We start from the raw sequence: 16,748 nt of genomic DNA on the forward strand, positions 1-16,748 counted from the left end.
AATGCTCTCTAGCAGTAGGAATTGCTCTCTGTGGGTGTTTTATTTCTCCTCGGTCCTTGCATTGGATTCAGTTTGTTAATCAAGAAGACAGCAAACAGAATGCTTCACTGGTGGTCACCAGGGACCTACAGCCAGTGTTGAGTTTTCTTGGATGATGGATGTTGCTCACAGACCTTGGGGTCTGAAATCCATGCAGGGAGCTCCCCAGAAGGAGGCTGAGAGCAATTTCCTAATTATCTTTTTTGTTCTTAATTCTTTGTCTATTCCCCTCCCTACCCCGATCTGAAGATTGAATTTTGCAATAATTTTGCTGCTGCTTTGACTTGATGGAACACCAGGAGAAAATGCTTCCTGAGTTTTATTCCAAATGCGAAGTCCCAAGGAACAGCCTAGTTTTGAAATTCCTTGCCCAGGGGATGCCAGCATCCCTCTTGGCTGCTTGGTGATCACCATGACTCTCACCAGCACCATGATCAGATGAGGAACTAGTTCTTTTTGAGCTAGGCTGGGCTCTTGAGTTATCAAAGAACAGAGACCAGGGGCTTGATTACCTGGCACAAGGAAGTCCCTGCTTTTTCTACATCTTTGGAATATGATGGGCTCATGGACAAATGTTGGCAGTATCATAATCAGACTTGTCTGTTCCCTGCACATATCAGCACGTGTACTCACACAGGGGTTTATTTTAGGTTTTTAACAACTTCCTCCCTCTCTGCTGCAGATCTGTTTGTGTTTGTACACATCTATTTTTGTAAAGCTCCCCCACCCAGTTAGGTATGTGTTTACTTTTTGCCTTCATCTAATCAGCAACTCAAAGGGTAAGTTGATGTTCTATATTTAGTCCAGATGTTCAGCAGAGATGATAAAGGCTGTATCAAAGCAGAGGTTTCTGGCTTTTTCCTGGGATGTCTCTCCTTCCTGTGTTACTGCAGGTTCTGTCTCTGCTCGTGTTTCTCAATGCAACCCAGAAGCATATGTCAGTGAGAGTATTTGTATGGCTTTCTGAACTCATTTGAAATAATTTGCCTCTAGAAAGTGCTTGTGGTCTGTTTGCCATGAGACGAGTAGCTGCAGTCCTGATGTGAGTTGAAATATCCAATGTTTATGGAAGATGACATAGAAGAGCTGTTTACCATATGGTACACGAGGCACGGTGATACTGGGCTATTTTTACCCCTGCAGTTTGCTGGGGGAAAACCAGAATACAATAATGCAATTTATGTATTCTACTGTGTTTCATATGTGCTTTTAAGAGAGAACATGACAGTGTTCTCTTAGCCAGGGATATAACATCAATTATTATTTATATTGAACCTGTATCTTGAAACTTTGGTACAAAACTGGAGTCAAAACCAGCCAGGTACATGCAGTAAGGGGCATACTAAGACACTTATGAGATTCAAAGTTCAGATCACTTCAAGTTAAGCTGTTTCTGGTGACACCTTTCATTCACAGCATTTCCCTCTGTCCCTTCTTTTCATTTCCCTGGATCGAGGTCCTCTGGCAGCTGTTGTCTGCTCTTGATTATGGGACTTTAGACTAAGCATTGTCTAAAGTCTCTACCAGAGTAGAGACTTGTAAGCTGACTCAGTGCCAGGCAGCGTGGGTCTAGAGACAATGCAGTTCAGTTTACATGGAGCTGGAAGCTATGGATTTGGTATCTTGGATCAGTGCATTCATGGGAGTCTGCATTACATCCTAACTGTACTCCCTAACCGTATCCTTAGGTTGCCCCAAGTGTTTTCTTGACATGAAAACGCTCTCTGAGCCAGATAAAGCAAGGACTAGTCCCATGAAACTTTCTGTCTCTCTGCAGGCTTTGAATTTGGGAGTTGCTATTCTGCTGTCTCTCGGGTCTTGACCTGTGCCCATCATCAAGATAAACCGTGTCACAGGGAATGAATCCGCTGGGGTGAAGAGCCCGAGTTCAAACACTCTTAACAGCAGAATTGTCTCTAAGGTGCCTACTTCAGGTGTCTGTATTGACACATTGCCCTCTTCCTCCAGTTTGCTCTAGGTTGTATGGTTGGACCCTGGAAATGGGATGTCAGTCCCGTTCAGGGAGCATAAAGGAAGAAAGAAAATCTCCCCGTTGCTGCTGCCGTAACAGCGAGTGAGAGCCCGAGCGGGAAAATGTCGACAGTCACATCAGCAATCCAGGCTCCTCAGGGCCCCGTGAATCCGCCGCCTCCGGAGGTGACTAATCCTAATAAGCCTGGCCGGAAGACCAACCAACTGCAATATATGCAAAATGTTGTGGTGAAGACCTTGTGGAAGCATCAGTTTGCTTGGCCTTTCTACCAGCCTGTTGATGCAATTAAGTTGAATTTGCCGGTAGGTTTCTGTCGTCTTCTGCTCGCTGTTGTGTTCCTGGAAAGCTTTGCGTTGGTGAGATGGGTTTTCTGATTGCCCTGGCGTGGAAATATTGGTGCCTGACATCACACTGGAGGGTTGGGCTCAGAATGTGGCCTTGGTGCCACGATGAGAAAATGACAGTGCATAGCCCTGTACCCCTCCAGGCTAATCACAGCCTCTGCAGAGGCTTGGGACCAGCCCAGGGAGAAACTGGGTTAAGCCTTTTAAACTGGTGGAAGCCTTTTAAAGGCCAAAATGCTCTTAAAAGAGAGACTGAAACTTCTAGCACAGTTTTAGCCAGGGCTGGCACTGATAAACTTCTGTAAGTGCCAGGGGCAGCCTTTTAGAAAGTTTGAAGTGCTGATTCCCAGACAGGTGGTTGTGGAAGGAGCTCAGGTGCTTTGTACTCAAGTTCGTAATAATGATAGACTAAACCAATAGAAATTAAAAAATAAATTACTATATACATTTACATTTACAATTTCCACAAAATTTGGGGTGGGTTTTTTGAGAGGGGGAATGAGGAGAAAGCAGGTATTGGAGGAAGATGTGATCAACGTTCTGTATCAGGAGATGTAACATCTTTCCTGTTTCTCCAACAGGATTATCACAAAATAATAAAAAACCCCATGGACATGGGGACGATCAAGAAGCGCCTGGAACACAACTACTACTGGAGTGCCAGTGAATGTATGCAGGATTTCAACACCATGTTTACAAACTGTTACATTTATAACAAGGTAAAGAGCCCAGACAGACCCAGCTACCACTGTTACTCTGCAGGTTTTGAGCAGGGCCGGCTCGGGGCCCTCCTTGCGAGGGTTTGAAGTGCCACTAATTGCAACCACATTACTTGAAATGCACAAAGCTGTCTTTGTGCTGTGCCTTTCTTCCCCCAGACTAGTTAAAATGGCAAATATGCCTTTTAATTATAGGTAGATTTCTGTTCTGGGGTTATGTAGCGAGTTTTTTGCTCCTTTTATTTTCAGTTAGGAATTCTTCGAGGTGAGCTGCAGTTCATGCAGTGCTCTGCAGGTGTTTTGTGATGCTTTAGTGCTGTGCTACACTGACTGGCAGTAAATAGTGTCTGCAGCAGAGAACAGTTCAGGAAGCCTAACTCTGTTCTTTGACTCTGTCTCCATAAATATGTTCATATTTATACACATTTAGAATGCTTGTTATTATTTTGGGTTTGGCTTGTTTGCTGTTTTGTTAGGTTGTTAAAGGCCTCTATTCTTTGTATTATGTTTTCTACAGTCATTTGTCATCATTGACCCAGACTGGAGAACAGCTGAAATAAACAAATTAATTAGTTTGAGCCACAGAATATGTGTTTAGACTCTTCCTTTGGACCTGCTGGCAAGCAGGGGAGGACAGCTCATCTGTTCCAGTTTGCTGCTTCCATAGTGTTGCACAGGATGCTGGTTATCAGGCTCCTACTGGAAGTCCTGATAACCCTCTGGATGCAGTGTACTTAGGGGCTGTAATTATTGCATGCTAGAGCAGAATAGAAGAGCAGGAGGGATGAAAAAAGGCATGCAAGGAGGGGGAAAGAGCTAATCTGTTTGTTCTTGGAGTTTGAATACCATAATTTATTTGAAGAGCAGTGTCATCAGGGTTTTCAAAGCCTGATCTGGAACCTCTCTGCTTCAAATATGATACAGCATGGGCTCATCTTCTTCTTTCTGCAGCCCACAGACGACATTGTCCTCATGGCCCAAGCCCTGGAGAAGATATTTCTGCAGAAGGTTGCCCAGATGCCTCAGGAGGAAGTGGAGTTACTACCCCCAATTCCTAAAGGCAAAGGTCGCAAGCCGTCAGCGGGCACCCAGAGTGCAGGTATTGACCCACGCAGGGACAGGAGGTGTCAGGAGCTGTTGCTGAGACCTGACCCACCTTCCAAGCTGTTTGACTTGCCATCTGTGACTTGCCCATCCACGCACTTCAGTGAGGGAGGGCACTGCTGTTGCTTCCTGTGTGCAAAAAAGAAATCAAGGCAAGAAAAGACAAGGCAGTCAGACGTGCCAGTCTGCTGCCAGTGCCAGACCATGGCATAGAAAACCTGTACAGATTTGAGTTTTTACAGCTCACCCTGGGTCTTGGCAGAAATCTGACACAGCAAAGACTTGGACTCAAATTTTGCCACTCCCCTAAACCCTATATAATGTTATTTTTTGCACACACAGTTGCAATATCGTAGAACTAAAGTCTGATCAACAGAAGAGATTTATTAAGCCATTGCAGAGGGCTGTGCAGACCATTACATGTCAGTGGAAACTAAGTTTAGTTCAGCTTACCTAGAGTTGATTTTAAATGGATTTCGGACTAAAATGTCTAAGCATGGTAAAACAGTTCATAAAGGAGCTTGTGTTGCAATTTTTTCTTTCTCCAAACAAGGTCTAATTGTCTCTCTGGGAAAGTCAACTGTTCCTCTGTTTTCCCACATCTCAGGTGCTAAATGGAGCTATAACTTTATCCAAGCTCAGAGAAATTTGTGATGATGTGTCTTTTCAACATCCCTTGATAAAAGCTACTCTAAAATGTAGAAAAGGTTTGCTACTTTGGTTATTAGTTACTAGGTTTGTCCCCTTTAACATTACACTAGTAGGCAGTTCTTTAACAGTGCAGATATAGTGTCAGAGACATTCAGGCTATCAGAAGACTTAAGCTCTACTTTGAATCACAGAATCATGGAATATCCTGAGTTTTAAGGGACTCACAAGGATCATTGAGTCCAGCTCCTGTCCCTGCACAGGGCAATCCCAAGAATCACACCATGTGTACTTGTGGCAAATCTGAAGTGCTTTGGACTCTTGAGTGTTTAGGTGGCTTATGAACCACCTCCCTCTGTTCCACCTTCTTGAGCTCCTGCTGTTTTGATGAATTCACTGTAGCTCTGAGGGCCTGAGAGGGGTGAGGTCTGTCCCAGAGCAACATACACCCCATGTGCAAAGCTGGAAGTATTTTGCTTGCATGTGGCTTGTGGTACAAGGACTTAGGTCAGAGATTTCTCATTTTTGTTGTGCCCTGGGCAACAGCACTATGCAAATCACCATGTCCTTTGTGCCCTGAACTGGGAGCCCTTTGCCAAGCCCATGAGTGCACAGTCCAGTGGCACCACACAGAATATGCTGAGTTGGAAGGGACCCACAAGGATCATTGAGCCCAGCTCTTAGCCCTGCACAGGACATCCCCAAGAGTCCCACCGTGTTTCACTGCGTACCCAGTGCCCTGTCAGCACCTGCAACCACCAGTTCTCTGCAGTGAGATTTCTCTTTATCCTCTGAAGGAGCTCAGCAAGCCGTGGCCGTGTCTTCCGTGTCCCCGCCGGCGCCGTTCCAGAGCGTCCCTCCAGCCGTGTCTCAGACGCCCGTCATTGCTGCCACCCCCGTGCCAACCATCACCGCGAACGTCCCGCCCGTCACTGCCCCCCCTGCTGCTGCCCCCCCTCCTCCTGCCGCTCCAATCATGCCCGTGGTGCCTCCCACGCCACCGGTCGTCAAGGTAAATGGAGAACTCTTCCTCTCCTTCGCAAGGCGATGTTGCTGAGCAGCGCTTGGGTTTCGTCCCCTCGCTGCTGCTTCTGTGTGTTCCTTCTCTTCACGTGTTGCCTCTGCCTCTCTGGACGCTGTTGTCCCTTTGGGGTGAGCTCAGACAAGTGGTCACTGTTGAGTTTTAGGGGGTTCAGAAGAGTTTTGGCAGTTTTACCACACCCCAGTCGAGGTGATGCCAACTGTGATTGCTCCCACCCAGTTCCAGGCTCTCCTTTGACCATGGCCTTCCCCAGTGCTGGTGCTCCAGGAACCAGAAGGCTGTTGGAGGTTCCTCCCATTTTTCACCAAAACATCTCTTCCCACTGTAACTGAGCCCCTGGTTTTACTGAGACTGTTCCTTTAAGGTTTTTGGGCTCCAGCACTAGGAATGTTCCTCTCTGCTTTAAACCAGTTCAAGACAAGCCTGTCACTCCAGCTGGAGGAGAGTGATGTTGCCTGCAGGTTTTGGGTGCATTAGTTCTGTCTTCCCTACTGAGTAATCTTTTGGGAGTTGTCATTGGTGTTTTGCTGTTTATTATGTTAATTTATGGGTAAATGAAAATGTTGCTCTAGATAATTGGAATTTTCTGAGCAAACTGTGTATTGCTTTAAAAATGATGAAAGCGTAGCTCAGAGAAAGCTGGTGGGGTTTTTTCTAAACTGGGAAGGAATTGCAACAGTACTGGTGAGGTTGCTTGGATCAGCAAACCCACTTTTTTGGGGGGTTTTTTTTGCTTATTTAAACCTATATTTTGGGAATTACTAGAGAAATTGTAAGTCAGATCTTGCAGCTGAGCTGTCCTCCTCAGAAACCTGTCTCATCCTTCAGTTTCTGTCCAAAGAACTTGCTTCTGAGAATCAATTTAATTTTAAAACTCCAGGATGAAACCAGAAGTGAGTTTGCCAAATACACGCTGCAAAATTAATTCTGCTTGGGATTTACTTAAGATTTCCCTTAGATTTCTCTAAGGAACTTTTTCCTCCCTTTCTCCCTCTCCAGAGAAATAAATCCTTCACAGGAGCACAAGAGAGCTGACTGGACAGTCACAGCTTGAATTTATGTGCGAGGGTTTATTTGCTTAAGGCAAAATCTACCTTAGCACACCCACTAAATACAGGGGAGTGAGGGCTTGTGGGTCTTTGGTGATTAATATGCTTTGGTTCAGAACTTATAGCCTGATCCTGCCACTGGGGACTCAGACATGTGGTTAAGTTACTGACACTTGCTAAGTCCCGATGCATCAGCTGAGCTGCAGTAATCGACCGGGCGCGCTCCTTTCCCTTGGCAAACACGAGGTAAGAGTCCTTGGCTTAAATCTCAGTGAAATACTTAGAGCTAACACGTTTTGCATCGTGGCTGGGGTTGGGTTGGAGACGTGCAAATGGTTGGTTACCGTGGCTCAGGTGATGTGCAGCAATACACCGTGTTGTGGTCATGGATTGCGTGTCGAAGCCTCTGCTCACAAGTCCCGTTTGCCCCAGTGAAATAACCGTGTTTTCCCTGAGAGGACAGGCAAAAATAAGGCAGGGCTATGCCGGGGTTTCCTGCTGGCCTGAGGACTCACAGAGCCTGTCCCTCTACTGTTTCAGAAAAAGGGAGTGAAGCGGAAAGCGGACACGACCACCCCCACCACCTCTGCCATCACTGCCAGCCGGAGCGAGTCCCCCACGCCCCTCTCGGACCCCAAACAGGCCAAAATCATCGCGCGGCGGGAGAGCGGCGGCCGGCCCATCAAACCACCAAAGAAGGACCTGGAAGACGGAGAGGTCCCCCAGCACGCAGGGAAGAAGGGCAAACTCTCTGAGCACCTCAAGTACTGTGACAGCATCCTCAAGGAGATGCTCTCCAAGAAACACGCGGCCTACGCGTGGCCCTTTTACAAGCCCGTTGATGCAGAGGCCTTGGAATTACATGACTATCATGATATTATCAAACACCCCATGGATCTCAGTACTGTGAAAGTACGTCCTCATTTACCACCTCTTTTGCAGGGTGTCGCAGCCCTCTGGTTGCAGAGGACTGGCTCCTTCTGGGGGAGGGGGAAGGGACGAGGGTGGAAACTGAACTTGTTTGGATATCAGCTGGATATTTTTATATTTTGTTTCCTTCCCTTCTCCTTTTTTTTTTTTTTTCCCCCATAACCTGGGGCAGCTTTTTGTTTCTGCCTTGCAAAGCAGATGATGTATGCAAAACAAAGTAAGATGGCATCTTCTCCTCTTTGTGGATAGTCCAGCCATTTAACTGGTGTCCTTGGGATTGTGTTGCACTCTGAGAAGAAGAGGTGCTATATTTCATAGGATTCAATTGATAGTATCCCATTTCCAGAAACTGTTGCCTACCTACTTGTTGGCATGATGTGTGGTCCAGATAGGCTTACACTGAGCAATTCCAGCCAGGATGTGATGATCTGGTTCTGGGGGAGGGGAGGAATAACATGAGTGTTGCAGGGTTCATGCTTGGCTATTTAAGAGTTTAGCTTAGTATGGTTCTATATTCAAAGTATTGTTCCCAAAAGACTGGGAGATTTTCTGAATCCCTCCTACATATTGATGTAGCAAAGCCATATCTTTCTGGTTCCCATCTTCTGCTTGTGAGCCAGCCATTGGAATCTGTGTTGGTGGAGGTGAGACTTCCATGTGCAGGAGGTTAAAGTGTTTCTGCTGACTTTCACTAGTGTGCCAGAAGGGTTTTGCTGCCAGTGAGACAATGCCTGAGATTGTCTAAGTGCCCAGGTGACAGGAGAGCAACTGTGTTCATGATTCCTTTTGTGTTCCTTGGTAAATCCTAGGTAGTATCTGGAACCAGTGTGTCATGCTCAGATGTGCCCTGCCATTCAGCCATGATGCTGCAGGGGTTCTTACTGCAGCTTGACTTCCTAGGGATGCTGTGGGTCTCCTGCAGCCTGGTAGATTGAGTCCCAGGTGAATGCAGTAAGATTAGAGATGAAGAGAGTCAAATCCTGACTCTCTCAAGGCTGCTACTTCCGTGTGTGCCTAGGTGACTTCTGTGCTGTATTCTGCAAAATGTAGGTGCAAAGCTGTGATTTCTTGGTGACTTCTTCACACTTAAATCTCTTCATAGTCCTGACATCATTCTTTTAAAATAGTACAACTCTGTCCTTTATCTGTAAGTGCAGGTGATAGTCTCCCTCTGTGCCTGACTAGTGTAGGGCAGAAAGCTGGAGACAGGTTAATGACAGACCCAGTGGAGTCTTTTATGCGTAAAGACTCTGGGTTTGTCTTTTCACATGGTAGTATTTCTCTTAATAAACTTGTTTGAAGTGCTGTCTGGTATTGTTTTTTTATGGAGTGTTTTATTATCATTGCTCTTGGCCTGTAGATCACAGTGTGACTTCTCTGAGATGCAGTCCATAATATGTTAACTGTGTGGAACAGAAAGCTGCCATTTACAGGCAGTGTAATTTTCCAGTGTCAGGGACTTTCTCCGTGGCTCTGAAAGGTTTTAGATTTAATTCTGCACAAGTGACAATGTCTGTGATAAAGCAGCACAACTAAAGGCCTTCAAACTAATCTGGAAGGAATTATGTGAGAAACTAAAACACAAGCGCTGCTGCAGCTATAATATGTCTTGTCACTTCGGTTCTCTGGTCATGTGAGGTTTGATTTTCCTCAGAGAATATCCTTCATGTCCAGGAGAACTTTTTTCCCAGGCTGTGCACGCAGCAGAGGTGAATTCAGGAGGGTTTGGAGGCTGTTTTCTCTGTGAGTGGTGGAGGAGGCAGCTTGGCTGCTGTGCCTGTGCTGGTGGCAGGTGAGATGGAGAGGCTGTAGCTGAGCTTGTTGCAACCAGGAGCAGAGGGATGTGCTGGAATGCTGTGCTGGAGCTAGGACAGAGTGAGAACAGCTGAAGGGACGGGATCCATGAGCTCATCTCCACCTCAATTCTTTGATGGCCATCATATCACAGAGGGGGAAAGAGCAGAACTGCTTGAAGTAGTGACCTGCTGCCGAGTCACAGCAGCAGCAATGTGGGTGTCTCTGCCTTTGGTTTACTCAGTGGTGAACAAGCAACAGTCCTTGCTGTGCAAGGGGATTTAAACTTGTAGTAAAGCACTACCTCCAGGGATCTAACTGTGCTCACAGGTTAACTTTCCTGCAGTGAGTTGCTGTAGTTTCAGAACAGACAAGTTCAGGGTCTTGAAAGCGAGGAGATGTTCTTTGCACACTCTGAGCAGGACAAGGCTTACCTTAGAGCAAGAGACACCTTAGACATTAGGAAGTAAATAAACATTAAAAAAAAGTTTATGACCATTAAAAAGTATTGAACAATTGATTGTTGAGGGAAAAATGAGATTGCTGTGGGTAGACGTTGTGTGGGACAGAGAATGGCTGAGCTGGCCTGCCTGTACTTCTGCCAGTCCTGCTTGTCTGTGGCTCCTGATTTGCAATTGTAAATGTAATCACTTTTTTTTAAAGCAGCTGGATATCTCAAAGTGTATTTGTAACCAAAGATATTCCAGCCCACCAATTTAAAGTGCCTTTATTACTTTTGTTAAGATAATTATTCTTTATGAGAAAACAAAACAAAAATCCACAGATTAAAAGTGCTGGGCTAGAAAAGTGTTGAGTTTGGATGAAAAGCAGAGCCTCAGACACTGGAATGTATTTCATAGGCAGTAATCAGGCACTGAATATGCCAAACAAATATAAAAAGGCCTTTCTTACAGTAAGATGTATTTTAAAATAAACAAGCCCTTTTGCTTGAGCATATGTTTTGCTTTGGAATTGGCCCGAGACTCTTTTTAGGTGGGAGCACCACAAACCTATTTCTGCCTTTGTGCTGTGGCTCCCAGGCTGTCTCCTGGTTTATTCACCAAGAGAATGAGTTCTCCTGACAAAAGTTTGACAGATGTCTGGCAGGGACAGCACAGCAGGGAGCAAGGCTGCAGGAGTGTCACCACCCTGCAGCAGGTCCCTCTGAATCTGCATTCCTGGAGGTGAAATTCTGCCCTGTTCCCAGCAGAAACAGTTCTGGGAGCCATTGCAGCATTTCCAGATAGTTACAAGGTCTCTCATGTAGATGTGAAATTTCTGTAGCTTTCATTGAACAGATGGGAATTTTGCTTGTGTTTGGGGTGGATGACAGACCCTGAACATCCCAGATTTCTGCTGGGATGGGGAATGTCTGTCTGCACCCTGTCTGCCAGTCAGCCCCTTCCCTTCACTGGGGATACAGGTGCACAGGATATACAAAAGGGAGGCTTGTATGTACTTGGCAAATAGAGAATTTCTTTAAACCCAGGTCTTTTAAATGCAAATGAAATCTAGTGTTAGTTTCTCTTTCCTTTCAGCAGGAGTAATTGGAGCTAAGGTTTTATACATAGTGGTAATATATGCATAAAATCAATTAAGTGCTAGGAATGCTATAAACTGTTCTCTAAACCCTTGTCATTCAGTCCCAAACAGCAAGAGAAATGGACAGAAATGAGAGCTGAGAAATCAGAGAAAGGAACAAGGTGCAAATATTTAGCTCCTGATACTTATTCTCACTACACTAGGAAGTAACATTATGAACAGGTTCGTAAAGGGGGAATTCTGTATCAATTGGACTTCTAAATCAGAAATAGGTGGTGTAGTTTAACTGTAAATGCCTATTTTGCTGGAGGAATTGCCAGGCAATCTTCCTGCCTGTGTTAGCAAGAAGTCAGAGTCAGATTTTCATCATCTTTTCTGCCCTTTCAGATTTACAGGGCAAATATACCCAAGCAGCACACAGAAATACACACTGAAGGTACTCCTGTAATTGTAACTTGCTCATTGACTCTTGCCCTTTATATCCATTATCCTTGTTTTTATTAGTTTCTGATCCAGCAAACCCTTTTTCTAAATGTTTCCTATTAGAATGTGAACCCTGACAGATTTATATTTTACTACTTAGAAAACAACCCAAATTTAGAATCTTAGTGTTTAAACTGTTATGGAGCATTATCAACTTCTTTGGTTGCCTGGTTGCCTGGTGCTTGTTTGCTTGTTTTATAAAGCAGAAACTCTGAATGTTATTTAGGAACCAATAACCCAAATCAAAGTACCCTCCTCTAAGACAAATGGGACTTTTCAGGCTGCTCTGTCTCCAAGATGCACGTTGTCCTCCACGCAGTTGCTACAAATGCCTTTTGCTCATGGCTTTTTTTTTCTCCCCTTTTTCCCTTTGGCTTGTTTGTTTGCAGAAGAAAATGGACAGTCGGGAATACCAGGATGCACAAGGTTTCGCAGCAGATATTCGGTTAATGTTCTCTAATTGTTACAAGTACAATCCTCCAGACCACGAAGTGGTAGCCATGGCCAGGAAGCTCCAGGTAAAGGTGTTGGCAAATGTGTCTTCCAGAGTTACCTTTAGTTCAGCTACAAGGTCTCAGTTCAGAGGTCCAGGTCTTGGCACCAGCCAAGGAGAGCCGGTGATTTCTCCAGCCCTTGGAAAGAGCCTTGTGCTCTGCTGCAGAGTTGTGCTCTTCCCGTGGTGTGGCCTTAACGCCATGTTCCGCTCCTAAAAAATTATAATCCTTGCTGTCAAAGTAAGGGGAGAATTTTCTTGGCCTTACAGATGGCCATACATCTTCTGTATATTATTATTTACTTGTACAGGACCTTGTGTAGTGCAATAAGACCCTGACCCTGATGTGTTTAAAAGGCCCGAGTGAGCTGTTTGTGGCTGAGGCTCCTTTAGTCACCACTTTTCCTCCTTTTTGTAGGATGTCTTTGAGATGAGGTTCGCAAAAATGCCCGACGAGCCTGCAGAGGCCCCCCCTCCACCTCCACCAACAGCACCAGTGGTGAGCAAAAGCACAGAGAGCAGTCACAGCAGCGAGGAGAGCTCCTCTGACTCGGACAGCTCCGACTCGGAGGAAGAGCGAGCGACTCGGCTGGCAGAGCTCCAGGAGCAGGTACTGCAACAGCTGAGCTGTGTGTCAGTGCAGCAGAAAGGGCACAGCAGGAAGAAGGGGTTGTTTTTGTTCTTAAAAATCCCATCTAGGCTGGGATGCAGGAAAACACTCTCCCCTTCTCCCAACTAAAGGGGGAAAACACTCAGCTGTGCAGTAAGTGCGTGTTTGATGTAACGGTAATTTTGTCTCAGTGCTGATGCTCTGTGCTTCCTTCTGGGATCCCAGAGTATATCACTGACTTTGGGATATACTTACACCTTGGGATGTAGAAGAAGGGTAGTGGAGGCATCAACTATCCTGCCTTGAAGGCTGATCAGTTTTTCCCCGTTCTCCCCCAGCTGAAGGCCGTCCACGAGCAGTTGGCTGCACTGTCACAAGCGCCAGTGAACAAACCAAAGAAAAAAAAAGAGAAGAAGGAAAAAGAGAAGAAAAAGAAAGATAAAGAGAAGGAAAAAGAAAAGCACAAAGTAAAAACCGAGGAGGAGAAGAAACCCAAGGTGGCTCAACCACCAAAACAAACCCAACAGAAGAAAGCCCCAGCTAAGAAAGCAAACAGCACAACCACAGCAAACAGGTGAGAGCCTGCCTTCTGCAAGGTGCCTCGAGGGGAGAGCCAAGAGCTTCCAGCCCTGTTCTTAATTAATTCCTAGGGAAGCTCAGTTGTCAAAGCAGTTAATTTGCTGTTGAATAGTGTCCCCATTCCCAGACAACTCCAGGGAGTCTTTAAGTTAGAGCTGGCAGTGGAACTATTATGTTTTCACTGTCCAACCCTTAGAATCCCTGCCTGATCGCTCTCAGATAAGGTTTTGGGTTTTGCCTTTTGTGCAGCCACCAAGAACGTGCCACTTCATTGCTGCCCCCCTGCTGCCACTGGGGCTTGTTGTCACGCTTCACAGGGCTAAAATATAATAGGAATAAAACAGCTGATCTCAGATGGCTGAACTTTTTCAGCATTTGTGGTGCTGTTCAAGCCGTCTGACAAGAGGTTCAAAGCCAAGGGCACTGGGATGTTTGTTACAAGGGAGTTAGAAAAAAAAAAAAAGATTCATTGCTTCTATGTACCCATGGATATTTTCATGCTTGACAACCTCCCCAGGCAGCCCAAGAAAGGAGGCAAACAGGCATCTGCAACCTACGACTCGGATGAGGAGGAGGAAGGTCTGCCCATGACCTATGATGAGAAACGACAGCTCAGCCTGGACATCAACCGCCTGCCTGGGGAGAAGCTCGGCAGGGTGGTGCACATCATCCAGTCCCGGGAACCTTCCCTCAGAGACTCCAATCCCGATGAGATAGAAATAGATTTTGAAACGTTGAAGCCCACAACTTTACGAGAACTGGAGAGATACGTGAAATCTTGTTTACAGAAAAAACAAAGGAAACCGTTTTGTAAGTTACCTCCCGGGGCACGTGTCCCCCCCACCAGCTCTTGGGCTCAGCTTTGGAGTCAGGGCATGTGTGTTGAGATTCTCTTATCCAGCTGTTGGGTATGTGATGACAGGGATTTTTAGAGATCCTTTTCTCCCAAGAAAATGTACAGAAACTTTCTGGGTTTTTTTTCCTGTTATTTCTTCCCATGATGTCGTGCTGCAGAGACCTGGAGAGCTATTGTGTTCCTCTGCAAGACGTGTGTGATGCCTTTATTACTTATCCAGACTCTGGAAGGCACTGTAAAGGTTTCAGTCTCATTGTGTTAGGTGTTATGTGTACACATCTGGAAGGATCATTTTCTTATCCTGAATAGTTCAGCATCTAATTAGAAAGGAAACAAAAAACATGGTTGGGATCCAGACCACCAAGGGAATAAGTATCTTGTACAAAGTTACCTGGGCAACATGTGGATTCTGGGTGTAAGTGTCTGAGTTGTATATTCAGCCCAAAACTGTTCTTCCTACGTGGCCTGATCACCAGATTGCCCTGTCTCTCAGCTCAGAGGTTTAGTGTTCATGTGCCGCTGAGCGTGTGGTTCAGTGAGGGACAGACTTGTCTCTGTGCCTTTTCCACAGAGTGAATTGTCACAGCCCCTTGAGGGTTTAGCTCCAGCTAAACAGCAATAGGATCACTTACCTGAAGTGGTCCTGGCTAAGAGGGAATTGTGCTGTTAAGGCCATGACACAAAAGCCACTCCCTGCTCTTGCAGAGCAGCTCCATTTTTTCCCCACAGGATTTTCACGTGGGCCTAAGCAAATTGCAGACTTTGACCCTTCTTTTTGCTTTTTTTTTAATACGCTGCTTTAATTTATTTTTTCCCCCGAATCCTTCACTATTGGAAGAGCTCAGGATAGGGTTTTCCAGAGTGGTTAGGAACGAAAAGCATCCTTTAGTTTTGGAACCAAAACATAAAGTAACACAGATAACCTCAGGTGTCCACCCTGTGAGCCTGACATGCCTGACCCCAGCTGGACTATTGAGATGAGTGCTCAGGGGTGCACCCTCTTAGGGCTGTGTTTTCCAGATTTCTTTCTTTATAAATCATTGCTTAAAAGTAGTGCACAGAAACGTAGGTATTTCCTTGCTGGATCAGGCAAAATATCTGGCCCCGGTGTTTCTGATCCTGGCCAACACCTGTGTTCAATTACTCCTTCTTTGGAGGAATATTTCCTCTGCAGTATTGCTGGTACTTCTCACCATTTCCATCCTGGTGCAGCTACATTCCTGTTGTCTGCCAGCCTTTGCCTCTGTTGGTTTTTAATTTGTCCTTGTTTGTTTTGTTTTATATTTAGAGCAACATAAACCACAGTAGATTCTTGCGTGAGGTACCGGAAGTTTGAATGGCAGATGCTTTTCTCCTGACAACCTTTAATGGGACACTTTATTTTACAGGGCAGAAAACCCATGTAACAATTCTGTAATTACAAATGTGTAATTATTGACCATATAACTGGCTGGTAAGTAACCTGTAATGACAAGGTCATTACATGGATATTTCTATCTTCTAAAATACTTTCCAGAAGATCTCTCTTAAAAAAAAAAAAATGCATGTTAGAGGATGGTGGTGATTGGATGAGTCAGACAACTTCACATGTTGTCTTCTATCTGGGATGTGTAGTTGCTGTGTGATCACTTGATCTTAGCAGTGTCACTGCAGAGTGTTCACACAGATTTACATGCCCTGTAAAATAGTGATGTCCACTCTTTTCCCCTACATCCATGCAGCTTCAGAAACTGTGTGTTCCTCCTCCCCAGCTGCAGGTGGAAAAAAGCAAGCAGCGAAGTCAAAAGAAGAGTTAGCTCAGGAAAAGAAGAAAGAACTAGAAAAACGGTTACAGGACGTCAGTGGGCAGCTAAACAACAACAAGAAACCTGCAAAGAAAGGTAATGGCTTTGGTTTTACTGTAAAAACAGAGCCCCAAAAGTTGTTTGTGTAGACAGACTGGCGGAGACAAAACCTCTGCCTTCTTGTAGCCTTGGGTTTGTCTCTGTGACAGGTACCCCAGCTGTTACTGCTGGGCACTGAGCTCCTGTGTGGGGTCTGCTTTGGTCCCTGCCCAGGTGGAAACTCTGTTGGGTGGTAAATGAGAGGTGTCTTGGAGGTAATTTCTCCTTCAGAGGGAGGAGGATCTCCTCTGTATTAGCCTGTGCATACAGACCAGTACCACAGAGCATCTAACACGTGACTTTTCTCCATTGTGGGATTAAAAAAAAGCCCGAGCCCCACCTAGTTCAATTGTGGAAGATGCTACAAAAAGTTCCTCCAGTGCAAACAAAGCTGTTTCCAGCTTTGCACAGGTCAGGAGGGGGTTTTTCCTGCGCTCAGGGTTACACTGAAGCAGGCACAGCTCCAGGTACTCTGTGCTCTCTCACCTGAACCTGTAGGGCTGTGGGGGACATTACCCTCCCATAGAGCTCCTGTGTGGATCCCAAACTTCCATGGTCACCTGCAGCCTGAGGAACCCTGTCATCCACTGACAGGACAGGCTTGTGGCAGCAAGCAAAGGCTGCTGTTAAGTAAGCTGCC

General features: G+C 45.6%; 1 protein-coding gene across 5 annotated transcripts in view; it reads left to right on the forward strand.

The window, feature by feature from the left end:
• The window catches only part of BRD3 (bromodomain containing 3), a 45,508-nt gene that overhangs the window by 23,676 nt on the left and 5,084 nt on the right, over window positions 1-16,748 (forward strand). For all 5 annotated transcript variants that reach the window (XM_032708579.1, XM_032708578.1, XM_032708580.1 and 2 more), the window contains 10 exons: window positions 2,008-2,334; window positions 2,958-3,095; window positions 4,047-4,194; window positions 5,645-5,859; window positions 7,479-7,850; window positions 12,077-12,205; window positions 12,599-12,790; window positions 13,129-13,364; window positions 13,887-14,179; window positions 15,977-16,105. In XM_032708579.1, the coding sequence (XP_032564470.1) occupies window positions 2,134-2,334; window positions 2,958-3,095; window positions 4,047-4,194; window positions 5,645-5,859; window positions 7,479-7,850; window positions 12,077-12,205; window positions 12,599-12,790; window positions 13,129-13,364; window positions 13,887-14,179; window positions 15,977-16,105 (2,053 nt within the window). In that variant the 5' untranslated portion in view covers window positions 2,008-2,133. The remainder of the gene's footprint in view (window positions 1-2,007; window positions 2,335-2,957; window positions 3,096-4,046; window positions 4,195-5,644; window positions 5,860-7,478; window positions 7,851-12,076; window positions 12,206-12,598; window positions 12,791-13,128; window positions 13,365-13,886; window positions 14,180-15,976; window positions 16,106-16,748) is intronic.

The sequence above is a fragment of the Chiroxiphia lanceolata genome, chromosome 21 (assembly GCF_009829145.1).
Source record: "Chiroxiphia lanceolata isolate bChiLan1 chromosome 21, bChiLan1.pri, whole genome shotgun sequence".
Classification (NCBI taxonomy): Eukaryota; Metazoa; Chordata; class Aves; order Passeriformes; family Pipridae; genus Chiroxiphia; species Chiroxiphia lanceolata.